Source organism: Oncorhynchus masou, chromosome 5 (genome assembly GCF_036934945.1).
Source record: "Oncorhynchus masou masou isolate Uvic2021 chromosome 5, UVic_Omas_1.1, whole genome shotgun sequence".
NCBI classification, from domain to species: Eukaryota; Metazoa; Chordata; class Actinopteri; order Salmoniformes; family Salmonidae; genus Oncorhynchus; species Oncorhynchus masou.
In genome coordinates, this window is record NC_088216.1 from 82,939,774 (window position 1) to 82,965,392 (window position 25,619).

Below are 25,619 nucleotides of genomic sequence, written 5' to 3' on the forward strand. Positions count from 1 at the left end.
GAGGTAGATATGTTTAGGGGAGGTAGATATGTTTATATGTTTAGATATGTATAGGGAGGTAGATATGTTTAGGTAGATATGTTAGGTAGATATGTATATGGGAGGTAGATATGTTTAGTAGATATGGGAGGTAGATACAGTGGGGCAAAATGTATATGGGAGTATTTAGTCAGCCACCAATTGTGCAAGTTCTCCCACTTAAAAGATGAGAGGCCTGTAATTTTCATCATAGTTACACTTCAACCATGACAGACATAATGAGAGAAAAAATTCCAGAAAATCACGTAGGATTTTTAATGAATTTATTTGCAAATTATGGTGGAAAATAACCCAAAATATCGATGTTTTGTTCCCCGAGCCACTAAGTTATCACTTTTGCCGTATGTGCTCCATCAAGCTGGAAAAGGCATTGTTCGTCACCAAACTGTTCCTGGATGGTTGGGAGAAGTTTCTCTCTGAGGATGTGTTGGTACCATTCTTTATTCATGGCTGTGTTCTTAGGCAAAATTGTGAGTGAGCCCACTCCCTTGGCTGAGAAGCAACCCCACACATGAATGGTTTCAGGATGCTTTACTGTTGGCATGACACAGGACTGATGGTAGCGCTCAAGATTTTTTTTCGGATGCCCCAAACAATCGGAAAGGGGATTCATCAGAGAAAATGACTTTACCCCAGTCCTCAGCAGTCCAATCCCTGTACCTGCCTGCTGCCATTCCTGAGCAAGCTCTGTATTGGTGGTGCCCCGATCCCGCAGCTGAATCAACTTTAGGAGACGGTCCTGGCGCTTGCTGGACTTTCTTGGGTGCCCTGAAGCCTTCTTCACAACAATTGAACCGCACTCCTTGAAGTTCTTGATGATCCGATAAATGGTTGATTGCAATCTTGAATGCAATCTTACTGGCAGCAATATCCAGCAATATCCTTGGCTGTGAAGCCCTTTTTGTGCAAAGCAATGATGACGGATCGTGTTTCCTTGCAGGTAACCATGGTTGACAGAGGAAGAACAATGATTCCAAGCACCACCCTCCTTTTGAAGCTTCCAGTCTACTATTCAAACTCAATCAGCATGACAGAGTGATCTCCAGCCTTGTCCTCGTCAACACTCACACCTGTGTTAACGAGAGAATCACTGACATGATGTCAGCTGGTCCTTTTGTGGCAGGGCTGAAATGCAGTGGAAATGTTTTGGGGGGGATTCAGTTCATTTGCATGGCAAAGAGGGACTTTGCAATGAATTGCAATTCATCTGATCACTCTTCTTAACATTCCGGAGTATATGCAAATTGCCATCATAGAAACTGAGGCAGCAGACTTTGTGAAAAATTAATATTTGTGTCATTCTCTCAACTTTGGGCCATGACTGAATGTGAAAATTTTGAAGTAAAAGGTCAATAAAGATACAAGGTGAACTGGGTCTGTGTAGCTATTTATCCATCATATTACTTGTGGATAGAAGCTGTTCAGGAGCCTGTTGAGGTCAGACCTGAAGCACCGTGCGGCAGCAGAGAGAATAGTCTATGGCTCGGGTGGTTGGAGTCTTTGACGATTTTCCGGGCCGTCTTTTTACACCGCCTGATAAAGAGAGGTCCGGATGGCAGGGAGCTCGTCCCCAGTGATGTCCTGGGCTGTCCGCACCGCCTTCTGTAGCGCCACGCGATCGAAGGCGGTGCTGTTGCCATACCAAGCAGTGAGGAAGCCAGTCGATATGCTCTGAGGTACAGCTGTAGAACCTTGCCCATGCCAAACTTTTTCAACCTCCCGAGGGGGAGGAGGCACTGTTGTGCCTTCACGACTGCGCATTGCATTGTGGGTTTATCGTCAACTTCAGCTTCAACAAATATCTACCAGAAACGGTATAGAAAGTTAAATAATCTGTTAGCACAGCAACCACAGTAATCTCCCTATATTAAACAACGAAATCAAACATTTGTTCACTAAAATATGGTTTTAACATATTTCTTTAACATTGTAAATGGTTTTGAGTACAGCTCGTGTTCCGTGTATTACCAGATGTTCTTCCCTTGCAGAGGCGTACTCAGAACCACGGACATGGCAGGAAACGAGCCAGGGTAAGTACGGCGTTATCCTGTCTGTTGTGTTGATGTTGTTGTCTGCGTTTCCATATCATGATCCTAATCCTGGGATTAAAGTCACCCGTTAGATAAAGGGTCCTACTTAGCATTACTAGACCCAGAGTTGGCTAATCCTAGTGAGCAGGTTAGATAGACCAGGAGAAGTTGCAGAGGTGAGGCCTGCTGAGCCATGAGCTCACACACAGCCTATGACGTAGGGTATTTATGGAAGTCAGCTTTGGTGTGTGTGTGTGTGTGTGTTTGTATGTGTGTGTGTGTACACTCACAATTTAATGGGTTAGTCCCCTCCCAACCGAGTGGGTTAGTCCCTTCCCACTCGAGTGGGTTAGTTCCCACTCGTCCCCTCCCACTCGAGTGGGTTAGTCCCCTCCCACTCGAGTGGGTTAGTCCCCTCCCCCTGGGTTAGACCCGAGTGGGTTAGTCCCCTCCCACTCGACCCCTCCCACCCGAGTGGGTTAGTCCCCTCCCACCCGAGTGGGTTAGTCCCCTCCCACCCGAGTGGGTTAGTCCCCTCCCACCCGAGTGGGTTAGTCCCCTCCCACCCGAGTGGGTTAGTCCCCTCCCACCCGAGTGGGTTAGTCCCCTCCCACCCGAGTGGCTTAGTCCCCTCCCACCCGGAGTGGCTTAGTCCCCTCCCCGACCCGAGTGGCTTAGTCCCCTCCCACCCGAGTGGCTTAGTCCCCTCCCCCGACCCCCTCCCACCCGAGTGGCTTAGTCCCCTCCCACCCGAGTGGCTTAGTCCCCTCTCACCCGAGTGGCTTAGTCCCCTCTCACCCGAGTGGCTTAGTCCCCTCTCACCCGAGTGGCTTTGTCCCCTCCCACCCAGTGAAATCCCAACGTTTTGATTATGAAGTCTACACAAGTTGAATTTTCTTTTTATGTTTACTTATCTCAAACCAATTCAGCCTTTTCAGCATCACCTCATGTTTTGTAAAATGGTGCTGGTGTGTGACCAGATATCTCTTAGAAGTAGGACCAGGTTAATGTAGCCTGTGTCTGTGTGTCTGGGTTTAAATACTTGTGGTTTTCACTTAGCTGCTTGCTTCGATGTGGTATGTTTGTTCCTTTGTGTTTCAGTCTAATGCCAAGCTAAAATGCAGAAATTTAATTTGTTGTCAAATATTGATAGTGTGCAATGAATTTGATCTATTATTGATGAACCGAAGAAATATAAATTACTTCACTGTGGCGTGTGTGTCACTAACCTGTGTGTGTAGTCTGCTGCTTCACTGTGGTGTGTGTCTCACTAACCTGTGTGTGTAGTCTGCTGCTTCACTGTGGTGTGTGTGTCTCACTAACCTGTGAGACACACAGACACACACACCACCTTCACTGTGGTGTTTGTGGCTCACTGTGTGTGTAGTCTGCTGCTTCACTGTGGTGTGTGTCTCACTAACCTGTTTGTGGTCTGCTGCTTCACTGTGGTGTGTGTGGCTCACTGTGTGTGTAGTCTGCTGCTTCACTGTGGTGTGTGTGGCTCACTGTGTGTGTAGTCTGCTGCTTCACTGTGGTGTGTGTCTCACTAACCTGTGTGTGTAGTCTGCTGCTTCACTGTGGTGTGTGTGTCTCACTAACCTGTGTGTGTAGTCTGCTGCTTCACTGTGGTGTGTGTGTCTCACTAACCTGTGTGTGTAGTCTGCTGCTTCACTGTGGTGTGTGTGTGTCTCACTAACCTGTGTGTGTAGTCTGCTGCTTCACTGTGGTGTGTGTGTGTCTCTGGGGTGTGTTTCAGTCCAATGCCAAGCTGAAGCTGGTGAGGAGCCTGGCGGTGTGTGAGGAGTCATCAGGTCCGTTCTGTACTGACGGACCTCCAGACATTATCCAACTCCACATCAGCTGTCCCTCGGACAAGGAGGAGGAGAAGTCTTCGAAGGATGACTATGAGAACGAGGAGGAGGATGAGGAGGAGGAGAAGAACAGGACTCCACGCAAGATGCTGTCACGAGGTAAGATGTCTCTGGTGGGGGAAAATGCTGAAGAGGATTCATTCGAGTAGCAAAGGGGGGGCAGACCCAGCTGATGGGAAACGGATAGATGTCTGTATCATTGTGTGTGTGTGTGTGTTACCAGATTGTGTATAGGGTGTCATTTTTGGAGCCATGTCAAGCATCCTGTCTTCTGTGTCTCCCTTCCGCCAGACTCCAGCCAGGAGTACACAGACTCCACCGGGATCGACGTGCATGACTTCCTGGTCAACACACTGAAAAACAACCCCAGGTAAACACACACACACACACACACACACACAAACCCCCAGTTACGGAAAGGGAGACCTCCTATCACAGCACTCGACGGATGGAAATGGGTTGAGAAGCTCTAAGGGCAGAATCTTAACTGTAGATCGGCTTGGGGATTTATGTTTTTTGCACACATTTCTCATTGAGCTACATCAATGCATGATAGACATGGTAGTCCATGTTAAGCAGAAATATTTCAAGTTAGCATTGGTCTCTAAGCTAATTGAACCAGCTAGCCTAACCCTGTGGTGGTCTGGACTGTGTTTATTAGGTGCTCATCCTGTCTCTGAGGACGAATTGGGAAAGGAGTCACTGTGGGGTGAATGGAACCGTTGATCTTAGAATGAGCAGATGGCACTTAGGTTGTCCTGCCACAGTCTCACTCCCTCCCTCTGTCTCCTCTCTCTCCTCTCCTCTCTCTCCCCTCTCTTCTATTGCTCTCCCCTCTCTCTCTCCCCTCTCTCTCTCCCCTCTCTCTCTCCCCCCTCGTCCTCTCCTCTGTCCCCCTATCTCTCCCCCTCTCCTCTCCCCCTCGTCCTTCCTCCTCTGTCCCCCTCTCTCTCTCCCCTCTTTCTGTCTCCCCGCTCTCTCTCTCCTCTCTCCCCCTATCTCTCACCTCTCACCCCTCTCTCTCCCCCCTCTTTCTGTCTCCCCGCTCTCTCCCCTCTCTCTCTCTCCCCTTTCCTCTCCCCCTCCTCTTCTCTCCCCTCTCTCCAACAGGGATCGAATGATGCTGATGAAACTAGAACAAGATATCCTGGAGTTCATTAATGACGACAAGTGAGTGAGAAATGGCACCCTATTCCCTATATAGGCTCTGGTCAAAAGTAGTGCCCTATGTAGGGAATAGGGTGCCACGTGGGACGTATCCACATTCCATACTGCTACTTTACTCCGGTATATTTATAATGGGATAAACATAGGGATTGTACTCTAGTTGGTATATCAGTATGGTATATTTGGATGCCTGGGACCCTGGGATGGAGTCATCACCCTCATCTGAAGTTTATATTGTTGTATTTCAAATGTAAATCCGTCCCGTCTCTAACAGTTTGACTGACAATTTCATTTTGTTTTAGAAAAGGGTAACAGTCCACATCTAAAAGAGAGACACTGTACTACCACTCAAGTATCATCACTAGATGGTTCATCCCTCCAGTAACCAGTACACGTTGTTTATCCCTCCAGTAACCAGGACACGTTGTTTATCCCTCCAGTAACCAGGACCCTCCAGTAACCAGTTGTTTATCCCTCCAGTAACCAGTACACGTTGTTTATCCCTCCAGTAACCAGGACACGTTGTTTATCCCTCCAGTAACCAGGACACGTTGTTTATCCCTCCAGTAACCAGGACACGTTGTTCTCCCCTCCAGTAACCAGGACACGTTGTTCTCCCCTCCAGTAACCAGGACACGTTGTTTATCCCTCCAGTAACCAGGACACGTTGTTTATCCCTCCAGTAACCAGGACACGTTGTTTATCCCTCCAGTAACCAGGACACGTTGTTTATCCCTCCAGTAACCAGGACACGTTGTTTATCCCTCCAGTAACCAGGACACGTTGTTTATCCCTCCAGTAACCAGTACACGTTGTTCTCCCTCCAGTAACCAGGACACGTTGTTTTCCCTCCAGTAACCAGGACACATTGTTTATCCCTCCAGTAACCAGGACACATTGTTTATCCCTCCAGTAACCAGGACACGTTGTTCTCCCCTCCAGTAACCAGGACACGTTGTTTATCCCTCCAGTAACCAGGACACGTTGTTTATCCCTCCAGTAACCAGGACACGTTGTTTATCCCTCCAGTAACCAGGACACGTTGTTTATCCCTCCAGTAACCAGGACACGTTGTTTATCCCTCCAGTAACCAGGACACGTTGTTTATCCCTCCAGTAACCAGGACACGTTGTTCTCCCCTCCAGTAACCAGGACACGTTGTTTATCCCTCCAGTAACCAGGACACGTTGTTTATCCCTCCAGTAACCAGGACACGTTGTTTATCCCTCCAGTAACCAGGACACGTTGTTTATCCCTCCAGTAACCAGGACACGTTGTTTATCCCTCCAGTAACCAGGACACGTTGTTTATCCCTCCAGTAACCAGGACACGTTGTTTATCCCTCCAGTAACCAGGACACGTTGTTTATCCCTCCAGTAACCAGGACACGTTGTTCTCCCCTCCAGTAACCAGGACACGTTGTTTATCCCTCCAGTAACCAGGACACGTTGTTTATCCCTCCAGTAACCAGGACACGTTGTTTATCCCTCCAGTAACCAGGACACGTTGTTTATCCCTCCAGTAACCAGGACACGTTGTTTATCCCTCCAGTAACCAGGACACGTTGTTCTCCCCTCCAGTAACCAGGACACGTTGTTTATCCCTCCAGTAACCAGGACACGTTGTTTATCCCTCCAGTAACAGGACACGTTGTTTATCCCTCCAGTTCTCCCCTCCAGTAACCAGGACACGTTGTTTATCCCTCCAGTAACCAGGACACGTTGTTCTCCCCTCCAGTAACCAGGACACGTTGTTTATCCCTCCAGTAACCAGGACACGTTGTTTATCCCTCCAGTAACCAGGACACGTTGTTCTCCCCTCCAGTAACCAGGACACGTTGTTTATCCCTCCAGTAACCAGGACACGTTGTTCTCCCCTCCAGTAACCAGGACACGTTGTTTATCCCTCCAGTAACCAGGACACGTTGTTTATCCCTCCAGTAACCAGGACACGTTGTTTATCCCTCCAGTAACCAAAACACGTTGTTTATCCCTCCAGTAACCAGGACACGTTGTTTATCCCTCCAGTAACCAGGACACGTTGTTTTCCCTCCAGTAACCAGGACACGTTGTTCTCCCTCCAGTAACCAGGACACGTTGTTCTCCCTCCAGTAACCAGGACACGTTGTTTATCCCTCCAGTAACCAGGACACGTTGTTATCCCTCCAGTAACCAGGACACGTTGTTTATCCCTCCAGTAACCAGGACACGTTGTTCTCCCTCCAGTAACCAGGACACGTTGTTCTCCCCTCCAGTAACCAAAACACGTTGTTTATCCCTCCAGTAACCAGGACACGTTGTTTATCCCTCCAGTAACCAGGACACGTTGTTTATCCCTCCAGTAACCAGGACACGTTGTTTATCCCTCCAGTAACCAGGACACGTTGTTTATCCCTCCAGTAACCAGGACACGTTGTTTATCCCTCCAGTAACCAGGACACGTTGTTTATCCCTCCAGTAACCAGGACACGTTGTTTATCCCTCCAGTAACCAGGACACGTTGTTTATCCCTCCAGTAACCAGGACACGTTGTTTATCCCTCCAGTAACCAGGACACGTTGTTTATCCCTCCAGTAACCAGGACACGTTGTTCTCCCCTCCAGTAACCAGGACACATTGTTTATCCTCCCAGTAACCAGGACACGTTGTTTATCCCTCCAGTAACCAGGACACGTTGTTTATCCCTCCAGTAACCAGGACACGTTGTTCTCCCCTCCAGTAACCAGGACACATTGTTCTCCCCTCCAGTAACCAGGACACGTTGTTTATCCCTCCAGTATCCAGGACACGTTGTTTATCCCTCCAGTAACCAGGACACGTTGTTCTCCCCCAGTAACCAGGACACGTTGTTTATCCCTCCAGTAACCAGGACACGTTGTTTATCCCTCCAGTAACCAGGACACGTTGTTTATCCCTCCAGTAACCAGGACACGTTGTTCTCCCCTCCAGTAACCAGGACACGTTGTTTCCCCCTCCAGTAACCAAAACACGTTGTTTATCCCTCCAGTAACCAGGACACGTTGTTTATCCCTCCAGTAACCAGGACACGTTGTTTATCCCTCCAGTAACCAGGACACGTTGTTTATCCCTCCAGTAACCAGGACACGTTGTTCTCCCCTCCAGTAACCAGGACACGTTGTTTATCCCTCCAGTAACCAGGACACGTTGTTTATCCCTCCAGTAACCAGGACACGTTGTTTATCCCTCCAGTAACCAGGACACGTTGTTCTCCCCTCCAGTAACCAGGACATGTTGTTTATCCCTCCAGTAACCAGGACATGTTGTTTATCCCTCCAGTAACCAGGACACGTTGTTTATCCCTCCAGTAACCAGGACACGTTGTTTATCCCTCCAGTAACCAGGACACGTTGTTTATCCCTCCAGTAACCAGGACACGTTGTTTATCCCTCCAGTAACCAGTACAAGAAGTTTCCCCAGATGACGTTGTTTACCACCGCATGCTGCTGCACACGTGTGCGGCCTTTTGGCATGGACCACAACGTAGACCAGACTGGCAAGGCACGTTGTTCATCAACAAGACTGGTAACACACGCATGTTGGGAGACAGATAGAACTTAGGAGGCCATGTGTAGAACTTAGGAGGCCATGTGTAGAACTTAGGAGGCCATGTGTAGAACTTAGGAGGCCATGTGTAGAACTTAGGAGGCCATGTAGAACTTAGGAGGCCATGTTTAGAACTTAGGAGGCCATGTGTAGAACTCTGGAGGCCATGTGTAGAACTCTGGAGGCCATGTGTAAACTCTGGAGGCCATGTTGTTTAACTCTGGAGGCCATGTAAACTCTGGAGGCCATGTGTAGAACTCTGGAGGCCATGTGTAGAACTCTGGAGGCCATGTGTAGAACTCTGGAGGCCATGTGTTCAACTCTGGAGGCCATGTAAACTCTGGAGGCCATGTGTAGAACTCTGGAGGCCATGTAGAACTCTGGAGGCCATGTGTAGAACTCAGGAGGCCATGTGTAGAACTCAGGAGGCCATGTTGAACTCTGGAGGCCATGGTATGCAGGTACCATTTGTAATATCACGGTACCAAAACGTCATGATACTACTTATACCAACATTTTAGAGTACCGTTATACCGTTTCATATGATACTACCAAATGTTTCAGCCCTGTCTATCTAAGGAACCTTCTGGCTCTGGTTTAAAAATGTTTATAAATTCAGTTGAATTGAAGCAACATCCTCCAGTCTCTTATGTTCAGGTCCAATCATATCCACTTCACTTTCATGTGCATATCACGTTGTTCCTCACTCACCTGCATCTCTCAGCATCCTCTACCAGCTCTCACTCACCTGCATCTCTCAGCATCCTCTACCAGCCCTCACTCACCTGCATCTCTCAGCATCCTCTACTAGCCCTCACTCACCTGCATCTCTCAGCATCCTCTACCAGCCCTCACTCACCTGCATATCTCAGCATCCTCTCCAGTCACTCACCTGCATCTCTCAGCATCCTCTACTAGCCCTCACTCACCTGCATCTCTCAGCATCCTCTACCAGCCCTCACTCACCTGCATATCTCAGCATCCTCTACCCCCTCACTCACCTGCATCTCTCAGCATCCTCTAGCAGCCCTCACTCACCTGCATCTCTCAGCATCCTCTACCAGCCCTCACTCACCTGCATCTCTCAGCATCCTCTACCAGCCCTCACTCACCTGCATCTCTCAGCATCCTCTACCAGCCCTCACTCACCTGCATCTCTCAGCATCCTCTACTCCCTCACTCACCTGCATATCTCAGCATCCTCTACCAGCCCTCACTCACCTTTATCTCAGCATCCTCTACTAGCCCTCACTCACCTGCATCTCTCAGCATCCTCCACTAGCCCTCACTCACCTGCATCTCTCAGCATCCTCTACCAGCCCTCACCACCTGCATCTCTCAGCATCCTCTACCAGCCCTCACTAACCTGCATCTCTCAGCATCCTCCAGCCCTCACTCACCTGCATCTAAATATAATATAATATATCCCATTTAGTAGACCAAAGGACACAAGTCGGCTATCCACTCCAGTGGTCCCAGGACACGTTGGCGTTGCAAGCCCATGCTCCACCGACTGAGCCACACAGGACCCCATCTCTCAGCATCCTCTACCAGCCCTCACTCACCTGCATCTCTCAGCATCCTCCCAGCCCTAACCACCTGCATCTCTCAGCATCCTCTACCAGCCCTCAGTAACCAGCATCTCTCAGCATCCTCTACTAGCCCTCACTCACCTGCATCTCTCAGCATCCAGCAGCCCTCACTTGTCTCTCAGCATCCTCTACCAGCCCTCACTCACCTGCATCTCTCAGCATCCTCTACTAGCCCTCACTCACATGCATCTCTCTGGTTGCTATTCCTGGTCATCTATTCCTCCATCAGTAACCAGGACACGTTGATTTAGACCCTCTTCTGGAGTTACATTTGGACAGCGTTGGAGTTTGCAGTGTTTCATCACCTGTTATATGAGCCAGACCAGTCTGAGTTGTTCACTGTCATCAGCCTCTGCAGTAACCAGTGAAAGGCATGCCGTTTTACAGCAAAGAAAACTGATTGTTTCTAGTCTATAAAGTTATATTAATGACCCATGTTACCAGGTCTTGTTTCTAGTCTAAACAGTTATACAATAATGACCCATGTTACCAGAGGTCTTGTTTCTAGTCTAAACAGTTATATTAATGACCATGTTACCAGGTCATGTTTCTAGTCTAAACAGTTATATTAATGACCCATGTTACCAGGTCTTGTTTCTAGTCTATAAAGTTATATTAATGACCCATGTTACCAGGTCTTGTTTCTAGTCTAAACAGTTATATTAATGACCCATGTTACCAGGTCTTGTTTCTAGTCTAAACAGTTATAGGACCCATGTTACCAGGTCTTGTTTCTAGTCTAAACAGTTATACAATAATGACCCATGTTACCAGAGGTCTTGTTTCTAGTCTAAACAGTTATATTAATGACCCATGTTACCAGGTCTTGTTTCTAGTCTAAACAGTTATATTAATGACCCATGTTACCAGGTCTTGTTTCTAGTCTAAACAGTTATATTAATGACCCATGTTACCAGAGGTCTTGTTTCTAGTCTAAACAGTTATATTAATGACCCATGTTACCAGGTCTTGTTTCTAGTCTAAACAGTTATATTAATGACCCATGTTACCAGGTCTTGTTTCTAGTCTAAACAGTTATATTAATGACCATGTTACCAGGTCTTGTTTCTAGTCTAAACAGTTATATTAATGACCCATGTTACCAGGTCTTGTTTCTAGTCTAAACAGTTATATTAATGACCCATGTTACCAGGTCTTGTTTCTAGTCTATAAAGTTATACAATAATGACCCATGTTACCAGGTCTTGTTTCTAGTCTATAAAGTTATATAATAATGACCCATGTTACCAGGTCTTGTTTCTAGTCTAAACAGTTATACAATAATGACCCATGTTACCAGGTCTTGTTTCTAGTCTATGTTATAGAACTATGGAGGTCTTGTTTCTAGTCTAAACAGTTATATTAATGACCATGTTACCAGGTCTTGTTTCTAGTCTAAACAGTTATATTAATGACCCATGTTACCAGGTCTTGTTTCTAGTCTATAAAGTTATATTAATGACCCATGTTACCAGGTCTTGTTTCTAGTCTAAACAGTTATATTAGTGACCCATGTTACCAGGGGTCTTGTTTCTAGTCTATTAAGTTATATTAATGACCCATGTTACCAGGTCTTGTTTCTAGTCTAAACAGTTATATTAATGACCCATGTTACCAGGTCTTGTTTCTAGTCTAAACAGTTATATTAATGACCCATGTTACCAGGTCTTGTTTCTAGTCTAAACAGTTATATTAATGACCATGTTACAGGTCTTGTTTCTAGTCTAAACAGTTATATTAATGACCCATGTTACCAGGTCTTGTTTCTAGTCTATAAAGTTATATTAATGACCCATGTTACCAGGTCTTGTTTCTAGTCTCAACAGTTATATTAATGACCCATGTTACCAGGTCTTGTTTCTAGTCTAAACAGTTATATTAATGACCCATGTTACCAGGTCTTGTTTCTAGTCTATAAAGTTATATTAATGACCCATGTTACCAGGTCTTGTTTCTAGTCTATAAAGTTATATTAATGACCCATGTTACCAGGTCTTGTTTCTAGTCTATAAAGTTATATTAATGACCCATGTTACCAGGTCTTGTTTCTAGTCTATAAGCATATTAATGACCCATGTTACCTGATCTTGTTTCTAGTATAAACAGTTATATTAATGACCCATGTTACCAGGTCTTGTTTCTAGTCTATAAAGTTATATTAATGACCCATGTTACCAGGTCTTGTTTCTAGTCTAAACAGTTATATTAATGACCCTCACCAGGTCTTGTTTCTAGTCTATAAAGTTATATTAATGACCCATGTTACTCAGGTCTTGTTTCTAGTCTAAACAGTTATATTAATGACCCATGTTACCAGGTCTTGTTTCTAGTCTAAACAGTTATATTAATGACCCATGTTACCAGGTCTTGTTTCTAGTCTATAAAGTTATATTAATGACCCATGTTACCAGGTCTTGTTTCTAGTCTAAACAGTTATATTAATGACCCATGTTACCAGCATCTTGTTTCTAGCTATAAAGTTATATTAATGACCCATGTTACCAGGTCTTGTTTCTCTATAAAGTTATAATAATGACCCATGTTACCAGGTCTTGTTTCCTCATAATAATGACCCATGTTACATCTTGTTTCTAGTCATAAAGTTATATTAATGACCCATGTTACCAGGTCTTGTTTCTAGTCTAAACAGTTATATTAATGACCCATGTTACCAGGTCTTGTTTCTAGTCTAAACAGTTATATTAATGACCCATGTTACCAGGTCTTGTTTCTAGTCTAAACATTATATTAATGACCCACTTACCAGATCTTGTTTCAGCATCCTTATATTAATGACCCATGTTACCAGGTCTTGTTTCTAGTCTAAACAGTTATATTAATGACCCATGTTACCAGAGGTCTTGTTTCTAGTCTAAACAGTTATATTAATGACCCATGTTACCAGAGGTCTTGTTTCTAGTCATAAAGTTATATTAATGACCCATGTTACCAGAGGTCTTGTTTCTAGTCTATGCATATTAATGACCCATGTTACCAGGTCTTGTTTCTAGTCTAAACTTATATTAATGACCCATGTTACCAGAGGTCTTGTTTCTAGTCTAAACAGTTATATTAATGACCCATGTTACCAGATGGTCTTGTTTCTAGTCTATAAAGTTATATTAATGACCCATGTTACCAGGTCTTGTTTCTAGTCTATAAAGTTATATTAATGACCCATGTTACCAGGTCTTGTTTCTAGTCTAAACAGTTATATTAATGACCCATGTTACCAGGTCTTGTTTCTAGTCTATAAAGTTATATTAATGACCCATGTTACCAGAGGTCTTGTTTCTAGTCAAACAGTTATATTAATGACCCATGTTACCAGGTCTTGTTTCTAGTCTAAACAGTTATATTAATGACCCATGTTACCAGGTCTTGTTTCTAGTCTAAACAGTTATATTAATGACCCATGTTACCAGGTCTTGTTTCTAGTCTAAAAGTTATATTAATGACCCATGTTACCAGGTCTTGTTTCTAGTCTAAAAGTTATATTAATGACCCATGTTACCAGGTCTTGTTTCTAGTCTATAAAGTTATATTAATGACCCATGTTACCAGGTCTTGTTTCTAGTCTAAACAGTTATATTAATGACCCATGTTACCAGGTCTTGTTTCTAGTCTAAACAGTTATATTAATGACCCATGTTACCAGGTCTTGTTTCTAGTCTAAACAGTTATATTAATGACCCATGTTACCAGGTCTTGTTTCTAGTCTAAACAGTTATATTAATGACCCATGTTACCAGGTCTTGTTTCTAGTCTAAACAGTTATATTAATGACCCATGTTACCAGGTCTTGTTTCTAGTCTAAACAGTTATATTAATGACCCATATTACCAGAGGTCTTGTTTCTAGTCTAAACAGTTATATTAATGACCCATGTTACCAGGTCTTGTTTCTAGTCTATAAAGTTATATTAATGACCCATGTTACCAGGTCTTGTTTCTAGTCTAAACAGTTATATTAATGACCCATGTTACCAGGTCTTGTTTCTAGTCTATAAAGTTATATTAATGACCCATGTTACCAGGTCTTGTTTCTAGTCTAAACAGTTATATTAATGACCCATGTTACCAGGTCTTGTTTCTAGTCTATAAAGTTATATTAATGACCCATGTTACCAGGTCTTGTTTCTAGTCTAAACAGTTATATTAATGACCCATGTTACCAGGTCTTGTTTCTAGTCTATAAAGTTATATTAATGACCCATGGTCTTGTTTCTAGTCTAAACAGTTATATTAATGACCCATGTTACCAGGTCTTGTTTCTAGTCTATAAAGTTATATTAATGACCCATGTTACCAGGTCTTGTTTCTAGTCTAAACAGTTATATTAATGACCCATGTTACCAGGTCTTGTTTCTAGTCTAAACAGTTATATTAATGACCCATGTTACCAGGTCTTGTTTCTAGTCTAAACAGTTATATTAATGACCCATGTTACCAGGTCTTGTTTCTAGTCTAAACAGTTATATTAATGACCCATGTTACCAGGTCTTGTTTCTAGTCTAAACAGTTATATTAATGACCCATGTTACCAGAGGTCTTGTTTCTAGTCTAAACAGTTATATTAATGACCCATGTTACCAGAGTTCTTGTTTCTAGTCTTAAAGTTATATTAATGACCCATGTTACAAGATCCTGTTTCTAGTCTATAAAGTTATATTAATGACCCATGTTACCAGGTCTTGTTTCTAGTCTAAACAGTTATATTAATGATAACCAGAGGTCTTGTTTCTAGTCTAAACAGTTATATTAATGACCCATGTTACCAGAGGTCTTGTTTCTTGTCTAAAAGTTATATTAATGACCTGTTACCAGGTCTTGTTTCTAGTCTAAACAGTTATATTAATGACCCATGTTACCAGGTCTTGTTTCTAGTCTAAACAGTTATATTAATGACCCATGTTACCAGAGGTCTTGTTTCTAGTCTAAACATTATATTAATGACCCATGATTCATAGAGGTCTTGTTTCTAGTCTATAAAGTTATATTAATGACCCATGTTAGGTCTTGTTTCTAGTCTAAACAGTTATATTAATGACCCATGTTACCAGAGGTCTTGTTTCTATCTAAACAGTTATATTAATGACCCATGTTACCAGAGGTCTTGTTTCTAGTCTATAAAGTTATATTAATGACCCATGTTACCAGGTCTTGTTTCTAGTCTATAAAGTTCATTATATTAATGACCCATGTTACCAGGTCTTGTTTCTAGTCTAAACAGTTATATTAATGACCCATGTTACCAGGTCTTGTTTCTAGTCTAAACAGTTATATTAATGACCCATGTTACCAGAGGTCTTGTTTCTAGTCTAAACAGTTATATTAATGATTCATGTTACCAGGTCTTGTTTCTAGTCTAAACAGTTATATTAATGACCCATGTTACCAGAGGTCTTGATTCTAAACAGTTATATTAATGACCCATGTTACCAGAGGTCTTGTTTCTAGTCTATAAAGTTATATTAATGATGTTACCAGAGGTCTTGTTTCTAGTCTATAAAGTTATATTAATGACCCATGTTACCAGGTCTTGTTTCTAGTCTAAACAGTTATATTAATGACCCATGTTACCAGAGGTCTTGTTTCTAGTCTAAACAGTTATATTAATGATTCATGTTACCAGAGGTCTTGTTTCTTCTATAAAGTTATATTAATGACTTTACCAGGTCTTGTTTCTAGTCTATAAAGTTATGTAATGATTCTTTACCAGGTCTTGTTTCTAGTCTAAACAGTTATATTAATGACCCATGTTACTTAGAGGTCTTGTTTCTAGTCTATAAAGTTATATTAATGACCCATGTTACCAGGTCTTGTTTCTAGTCTATAAAGTTATATTAATGACCCATGTTACCAGGTCTTATTTCTATCAAAAAGTTTTATTAATGACCCATTTACCAGGTCTTGTTTCTAGTCTATAAAGTTATATTAATGACCCATGTTACCAGAGGTCTTGTTTCTAGTCTAAACAGTTATATTAAAATGTTACCAGGTCTTGTTTCTAGTCTAAACAGTTATATTAATGACCCATGGGACCAGAGTCTTGTTTCTAGTCTAAACAGTTATATTAATGACCCATGTTACCAGAGTGTCTTGTTTTGAGTCTAAAAGTTATATTAATGACCCATGTTACCAGAGGTCTTGTTTCTAGTCTAAACAGTTATATTAATGACCCATGTTACAGAGGTCTTTTTCTAGTCTAAACAGTTATATTAATGACACCATGTTAAGAGTCTTGTTTCTAGTCTAAATTATATTAATGACCCATGTTACCAGTCTTGTTTCTAGTCTATAAAGTTATATTAATGACCCATGTTACCAGTCTTGTTTCTAGTCTCAACAGTTATATTAATGACCCATGTTACCAGAGGTCTTGTTTCTAGTCTAAACAGTTATGAAATGACAGGTCTTGTTTCTAGTCAAACAGTTATATTAATGACCCATGTTACCAGGTCTTGTTTCTATCTAAACAGTTATATTAATGACCCATGTTACCAGAGGTCTTGTTTCTAGTCTAAACTTATATTAATGACCCATGTTACTAGAGGTCTTGTTTCTAGTCTCATTATATTAATGACCCATGTTACCAGGTCTTGTTTCTAGTCTAAACAGTTATATTAATGACCCATGTTACCAGGTCTTGTTTCTAGTCTAAACAGTTATATTAATGACCCATGTTACCAGGTCTTGTTTCTAGTCTCAACAGTTATATTAATGACCCATGTTACCAGGTCTTGTTTCTAGTCTAAACAGTTATATTAATGACCCATGTTACCAGGTCTTGTTTCTAGTCTCAACAGTTATATTAATGACCCATGTTACCAGGTCTTGTTTCTAGTCTCAACAGTTATATTAATGACCCATGTTACCAGGTCTTGTTTCTAGTCTCAACAGTTATATTAATGACCCATGTTACCAGACTCACCTTTTTCTTTCCAGCGGGATTTGCCTCGTATAATTTCACAAATCATGTCGCGTGCTGCTTTCAACTAGTCCCGGTATCGCTAATTATTGGTTTGATAACAATCAACATAGTTCAGTCTCTTTACCTTGCTCGCTAAATACCTGGTAACTTGACCGTAGGTCGACAAATTGGATTGGCACAGAAAGATAGGAAAAGGGTCTGCTACTTGAAATGTGATTCATATAGGTACTGATTCATATAGGTTGTGATTCATATAGGTTGTGATTCATATAGGTGTGATTCATATAGGTGTGATTCATATAGGTTGTGATTCATATAGGTTGTGATTCATATAGGTTACTGATTCATATAGGTTGTGATTCATATAGGTTGTGATTCATATAGGTTGTGATTCATATAGGTTGTGATTCTATATTGTGATTCATATGGTTGTGATTCATATTGGTTGTGATTCATATAGGTATGTGATTCATTGGTTGTGCTTCTTATAGGTTGTGCTTCTTATCGGGTGTGCTTCTTATAGGGTGTGCTTCTTATAGGTGTGCTTCTTATAGGTGTGCTTTTTATAGGTGTGCTTCTTATAGGTGTGATTCATTAAGGTGTGATTCAAATCGGTGTGCTTCATATTGGCCTAATGGAAGCCTAAACTACATCAAAAATATTTACATTTTTGGTGCTGCTTAAATTGTCTTTGGTGCCTAACGTTTTAAAATTTGGGAGCAGCGTGTGTTTGTGGGAGCAGCGTGTGTTTGTGGGAGCAGCGTGTGTTTGTGGGAGCAGCGTGTGTTTGTGGGAGCAGCGTGTGTTTGTGGGAGCAGCGTGTGTGTGTGTTTGAGAAAAGGAGACCGTGGGAGTGTGTGTCCTTTGCCAATATGAGCAAATCAGCCATTCTATACAGTATTTTATTATACACCGAAAAGTGTGAAGTCAAATTCAATGTGTTGTATTGAGTAGAAGTGTGAATTTCAGTGACAAATGTTTGCAGAACATTTAGAAAATGTGAACAAGCTTGGGGACGGGTTGAACAGGACGCTAGGCAACACAGTTTCCTCTTGTGGTACTACTTGGTATCGTGGTACTCCTTGGTATCGTGGTACTACTTGGTATTGTGGTACTACTTGGTATCGTGGTACTACTTGGTATCGTGGTACTACTTGGTATCGTGGTACTCCTTGGTATCGTGGTACTTCTTGGTATCGTGGTACTCCTTGGTATCGTGGTACTACTTGGTATCGTGGTACTACTTGGTATCGTGGTACTACTTGGTATCGTGGTACTATTGGTATCGTGGTACTCATTGGTATCGTGGTACTACTTGGTATCGTGGTACTACTTGGTATCGTGGTACTACTTGGTATCGTGGTACTACTTGGTATCGTGGTACTACTTGGTATCGTGGTACTACTTGGTATCGTGGTACTCATTGGTATCGTGGTACTACTTGGTATCGTGGTACTCCTTGGTATCGTGGTACTCCTTGGTATCGTGGTACTCCTTGGTATCGTGGTACTACTTGGTATCGTGGTACTACTTGGTATCGTGGTACTTGGCCTGGTATCGTGGTACTACTTGGTATCGTGGTACTACTTGGTATCGTGGTACTACTTGGTTTCGTGGTACTACTTTATCGTGGTCTCATTGGTATCGCCCAGACTTGGTATCGTGATACTACTTGGCATCGTGGTACTACTTGGCATCGTGATACTACTTGGTATCGTGGTACAGTCCTTGGATATCGGTGGTAGTCCTTTATCTTTTACTCATTGGTTCGTGGTACTTTGGTATCGTGGTACTTAACATTGTAATTATACTACTTGGTTTCTGGTACTCATTGGTATCGTGGTACTACTTGGTATCGTTATACTTGTATCGTGGTACTCCTTGGTATCGTGGTACTCCTTGGTATCGTGGTACTACTTTATCGTGGTATCCTGAGTATCGTGGTACTCCTTGGTATCGTGGTACTCCTTGGTATCGTGGTACTCCTTGGTATCGTGGTACTACTTGGCTGTTCCACTGGATGTCAGAAGGTATTCAAATTTGTAAGTCGCTCTGGATAAGAGTCTATAAATGACTTAAAAAATGTAAAAATGTACTTGGTATCTGATACTACTTGGTATCTGGTACTCATTGGTATCGTGGTACTTGGCCTGGTATCGTTAAATCTCTCTCTCTCTCTTATCTGAGTAAAAATGTTGGTATCGTTAAAAACTAGTCCTAACGAGTTTCTGAGTATTTTGTTCCTTCAGCCCAGAGCAGAGGTTCTCAGAGCACATCAAGGATGAGAGTAAAAATTTCCAGAAGAAGTTTATCCTCAAGAGAGACTCTCTTATCTGAGGATATAATCAGGTCATTAGTCCCTCTCTTTTTTATTCTTCACTGTTGCTTTTTATTACTTAAATACTTAACAGTTAATTATACTTAACAGTTTCTGATTCACAGATCTCTTCATACATGTTATTTGTAGCTGTTTTTACAAATGTCTTTAAAACACGAGGATTTTGATATATGAGAAGGCTGCATGTAATATATCCTGTTGACGATTATCTGAGTATACAAATCTCTCTAAATCTCTCTCTCTCTCTCTCTATCTGAGTATACAAATCTCTCTCTCTCTCTCTCTCTCTGAGTATATCTCTCTCTCTCTCTCTCTCTTATCTGAGTATACAAAAATCTCTCTCTCTCTCTTATCTGAGTATATAAATCTCTCTAAATCTCTCTCTCTTATCTGAGTATATAAATCTCTCTCTCTCTCTCTTATCTGAGTATACAAATCTCTCTCTCTCTCTCTCTTATCTGAGTATATAAATCTCTCTCTCTCTCTTATCTGAGTATATAAATCTCTCTCTCTTATCTGAGTATACAAATCTCTCTCTCTCTCTATCTGAGTATATAAATCACTCTCTCTCTTATCTGAGTATATAAATCTCTCTAAATCTCTCTCTCTTATCTGAGTATATAAATCTCTCTAAATCTCTCTCTCTTATCTGAGTATATAAATCTCTCTCTCTTATCTGAGTATATAAATCTCTCTCTCTCTCTCTTATCTGAGTATACAAATCTCTCTCTCTCTCTTATCTGAGTATATAAATCTCTCTCTTTCTCTTATCTGAGTATATAAATCTCTCTCTCTCATCTGAGTATATAAATCTCTCTGTCTCTCATCTGAGTATATAAATCTCTCTCTCTCTTATCTGAGTATATAAATCTCTCTAAATCTCTCTCTCTCTCTCTTATCTGAGTATATAAATCTCTCTCTCTTATCTGAGTATATAAATCTCTCTCTCTCTCTTATCTGAGTATATAAATCTCTCTCTCTTATCTGAGTATATAAATCTCTCTCTCTCTTATCTGAGTATATAAATCTCTCTCTCTCTCTCTTATCTGAGTATATAAATCTCTCTCTCTCTGAGTATATAAATCTCTCTCTTATCTGAGTATACAAATCTCTCTCTCTCTCTCTCACAATATTTTAATGTACACGTATTCTTCCTGAGAAGATGCTCTGAATAGTATTCGGTGAATACCACTTCTTGTCCAATGATGTTTACTGATCACACCCCTTCTTCCTCTTGTCCAATCGCAGATCCGCGTGCCGTTGTCGGACGGGCGGCGCAGCAAATCCATAGAGGAGAGGGAGGAGGAGTATCAGAGAGTACGAGACCGGATCTTTTCCCGAGAAGTAAGTGTTGGAGGATAGTAGATACTCTTAGGCACAGAACTAGGATCAGTTTACCCTCACCAAATCGTGACATTAAGCATCGTATGGGGTAACGCACACAACTGACCCGAGTTCAGCGGATCTGGCTCCCGAGTTGCTCTGCGGTCAAAGGTACTACATCTCAGTGCTAGAGGCGTCGCTACAGACACCCTGGTTCGATCCCGGGCTGTATCACAACCGGCCGTGATCGGGAGTCCCATAGGGCGGCACACAATTTGGCCCAGCGTCTTCCGGTTTCAGGGGAGGGTTTGGCCGGGGTAGGCCGCCATTGTAAATAAGAATTTGTTTTTAACTGACTTGCCCAGTTAAATAAATGTCTCAGGGCAACTCTGGTCGGGCTAAACAGTGAGGATGGGGATGGACAATTGGATGGACAGTTGGGGATGGACAGCTGGGGATGGACAGTTGGGGATGGACAGTTGGGGAGATGGACAGTTGGGGAGATGGACAGTTGGGGAGATGGACAGTTGGGGATGGACAGTTGGGGAGATGGACAGTTGGGGAGATGGACAGTTGGGGAGATGGACAGTTGGGGAGATGGACAGTTGGGGAGATGGACAGTTGGGGAGATGGACAGTTGGGGAGATGGACAGTTGGGGAGATGGACAGTTGGGGAGATGGACAGTTGGGGATGGACAGTTGGGGATGGACAGCTGGGGATGGACAGTTGGGGATGGACAGTTGGGGATGGACAGATGGACAGTTGGGGAGATGGACAGTTGGGGATGGACAGTTGGGGATGGACAGTTGGGGATGGACAGTTGGGGATGGACAGTGGGGATGGACAGGGATGGACAGTTGGGGATGGACAGTTGGGGATGGACAGCTGGGGATGGACAGTTTGGGATGGACAGTTGGGGATGGACAGTTGGGGATGGGGATGGACAGCTGGGGATGGACAGTTGGGGGTGGACAGTTGGGGATGGACAGTTGGGGATGGACAGTTGGGGATGGACAGCTGGGGATGGACAGTTGGGGATGGACAGTTGGGGATGGATGGACAGCTGGGGATGGACAGTTGGGGGTGGACAGTTGGGGATGGACAGTTGGGGATGGACAGCTGGGGATGGATAGTAACTTTTTGGATAATAACAATATGTTCTCAATAACCTACTTGGTCAAATGAAAGCTATTAAATAGCCATATTTCTGGGATCAACAAGCTGTTGGTAATGTACAGGTGTCTCTTCCCTTTCAGTCCTCTCAGAATGGATACATCAACGACAACAGGTAAGTTCACAGTAGCTCCCAGTATCAGTGTGCATCACAGTGGAGAGTTGAATGTGTGTACTTGTGAAGGGGACCCTAGAGTAAGGGGTTCGTCTCCAGCCACTATAGTCCCTTAGGTGTGTAGGAGAGGCAGTCGGGGCGGCCTGGTCACAGCAAAGCCCCCTAACCCTGTTCCAAACCCCCTGGCACCGTAAAATTACACCACCAAGTTATGTTGACATGTTTTTGAAGAGATCTAATAATTCTGGGAATATATCATAAGTTTCAAGCACCCGGGTTTGGGTTTGCTAAGTTTGAATGTTGGGTTGAACTGACAATAGTTTTCCACATGTAGTCCAAAGCACAACAAAAGTACATCTTTTAACCCCTCTCTCTTTCTGATAGCGATGATTATTAAACCGATGTGTTTGAGAGACAAAAAGATGTGGTGGAACTTTGTTCCCTGTTTTTAAATTATTATTATTATTTTTTTTACTGTCAACATTTCTGCTCTGTGTGCATGCTCTTTTCTGGGCTGGTGTTTGGATACAGTGCAACACTGTTACAAATGGTCGCTCCCTATCCCTCCCCTTGGCCCTTTCCTCCTCAGTGTTGGCGTGTCTGAAGGTCTGGACAGGTTTAAACAGTGATAACATGTTCACCATATTGCTTCCATATTTACAGATCATTGAAGGGTAAGGGCCAAGGGGAGAGGTAGGGAATGAATTGAGAATGGCTGTTCCAAAACCTACATGGCCCCTTCTCCTATACCCACCCAGTAACCCCGGCTCTCCTATCTCTCCCTCCGCTGTCCCTCAACAGACTTTCGCCTGAAGGCTACTCCTCTACCTCTCAAAAGAGGAGGCAGATCTTTAGGTACTGACACATCGGCGTGACGTGTGACTCTAGCAGTCTGTGATTGTGTTGCCATGCCGTTCTACCCTCCCTGTCTAGTTGTGATTTGATATGACTGACTGATTGTGTGCGTCCAGAAATGGCACCTTATTCCCTACTTGGTGCGTTTAGGGTGGTTTAGGTTGCCATTTCAGACCTTAGCCACTGAATGTTGGTGTTGTTGCTTGGCGTGGGTTGGCTCAGAGCAACACCTATGGCATGGCTGCTTTGTTGTTGTTTTTTTTGGGGGGGGGGGGACTGGGTACTACTTATTATCCCTCTGTCATCATTGCTACATCCTCCATGATCTCTGTTTCTGTTGATCTGGTTTTCTATCTCCCTCTTCATCTTTGCTCTACTACTTGTCTCTACTACTGTCTGTGGTGTCCTGAGGATAGATCTACTACTACTGTCTGTGGTGTCCTGAGGATAGATCTACTACTACTGTCTGTGGTGTCCTGAGGCTAGATCTACTACTACTACTGTCTGTGGTGTCCTGAGGCTAGATCTACTACTACTACTGTCTGTGGTGTCCTGAGGATATATCTACTACTACTGTCTGTGGTGTCCTGAGGCTAGATCTACTACTACTACTGTCTGTGGTGTCCTGAGGATAGATCTACTACTACTGTCTGTGGTGTCCTGAGGATAGATCTACTACTACTGTCTGTCTGTCCTGAGGATGATCTACTACTACTACTGTCTGATACTGTCTGTGGTGTCCTGAGGATAGATCTACTACTGTCTGTGGTGTCCTGAGGCTGGATCTACTACTACTGTCTGTGGTGTCCTGAGGATAGATCTACTACTACTGTCTGTGGTGTCCTGAGGATAGATCTACTACTACTGGATGTCCTGAGGATAGATCTACTACTACTGTCTGTGGTGTCCTGACTACTACTGTCTGTGGTGTCCTGAGGCTAGATCTACTACTACTACTGTCTGTGGTGTCCTGAGGCTGTACTACTACTGTCTGTGGTGTCCTGAGGATAGATCTACTACTACTGTCTGTGGTGTCCTGAGGATAGATCTACTACTACTGTCTGTGGTGTCCTGAGGATAGATCTACTACTTCTGTCTGTGGTGTCCTGAAGATGGATCTGCTGCTACTCTGTCCTAAAAAGAGAGATGCAATAACACTACTATCACATTTATCATTACCACGGTGAATTATTGTAATTTGTGTTCGTGTCAATTAATCCCATAAGGGACGGATGGCCAATTTGTCAATTTGACTCAAAAATTATAATTTCATTCATTCATCATCAGATCTTTGTGTTAGTTGTGATCAGTGATTCTGTTTGTACCACAGCTGTGACACGTACAAACTGAAATGTCATTAGCCGACTGACCTCAGTAACGTTGAAAAGAGGGATTTTGGGGGGTAAGTTTTCAGTGACAATAGTTCAGCAGACAAGCGATTGCATGGGGCGGCACGGTATCCTAGTGGTTAGAGCGTTGGACTAGTAACCGGAAGGTTGCAAGTTCAAACCCCCGAGCTGACAAGGTACAAATCTGTCGTTCTGCCCCTGAACAGGCAGTTAACCCACTGTTCCTAGGCCGTCATTGAAAATAAGAGTTTGTTCTTAACTGACTTGCCTGGTTAAATAAAGGTAAAAAATGATCACGTCTCACTGAATTGAGACTTACTGTGCCTTTTCCGCGTGTGTTGTCTTAGTGCAAATCCTACGTTGTGTGTGGAGATGATGACTCATAGGTAAGTCAGTATTCTCCTCTTCTCCTGACAATGTTTACCATGTCACATATACAGTAGAAACATATAGGTATTATTTACTGAATTGTATTTTGTAGGGGGGAAATGCTAAAGAAATCTAAAGTGCAACATTTTTGGGGGGAAGATGTATTGTGACAGAACATCTCCCCCCTGTGTTGGCTGGAGAGAGTGTTGTGTTTTGCAACAGGAGAGACAGAATGTCGTGATTTGAAAAGCAGGATCTCGCTCTCGCTCATCTTTGTCTGCACAGTGTGAGCGAGCTACCACCCTACCTTTCTTTCTTTAAAATAGGCGGTGGAAGCTGGGAGGCAGGGACGCGGGACAGATGAATAGGGAGAGAGGCGGGGAGAGAGGCGGGGAGGCGGGACAGATGGAATAGGAAGGGAGGCGGGGGGAGAGAGGCGGGGAGAGGGCGGGGACACAGATGAATAGGAAGGAGGCGGGGAGAGAGGCGGGGAGGCAGGGAGGCGGGACAGATGAATAGGAAGGAGGCAGGGAGAGAGGCGGGGAGAGAGGTGGGGAGAAAGGCGGGGACAGAGGCAGGGAGGCGGGACAGATGAATAGGAAGGAGGCGGAGAGAGAGGTGGGGAGAGGGGCGGGAGAGAGGCGGGAGAGGGGGGAGAGAGGTGGGGAGAGGGGCAGGGAGAGAGGTGGGGAGAGAGGGGGGAAGAGAGGCGGGGAGAGGGCAGGGAGGCGGGGGGAGATGAATGGGAAGGAGGCAGGGAGAGAGGTGGGGAGAGGGGCAGGGAGAGAGGTGGGGAGAGGGGCAGGACAGATGAATGGGGAGAGAGGCGGGGAGAGGCGGGGAGAGAGGGGCAGAAGAGAAAAAAACGAGAGACTGGGGGGAGAGAGGCGGGGAGAGAGGC

General features: G+C 43.6%; 1 protein-coding gene across 1 annotated transcript in view; it reads left to right on the forward strand.

The window, feature by feature from the left end:
- LOC135530069 (R3H domain-containing protein 2-like) overlaps positions 1–25,619 on the forward strand; it is a 113,709-nt gene that overhangs the window by 43,170 nt on the left and 44,920 nt on the right. The window contains 10 exon segments of the mRNA XM_064958460.1: positions 2,028–2,069; positions 3,826–4,039; positions 4,232–4,310; positions 5,051–5,110; positions 8,520–8,628; positions 8,631–8,662; positions 19,445–19,544; positions 20,782–20,877; positions 22,114–22,145; positions 22,947–23,000. Of these exon segments, the coding sequence (XP_064814532.1) occupies positions 2,028–2,069; positions 3,826–4,039; positions 4,232–4,310; positions 5,051–5,110; positions 8,520–8,628; positions 8,631–8,662; positions 19,445–19,544; positions 20,782–20,877; positions 22,114–22,145; positions 22,947–23,000 (818 nt within the window).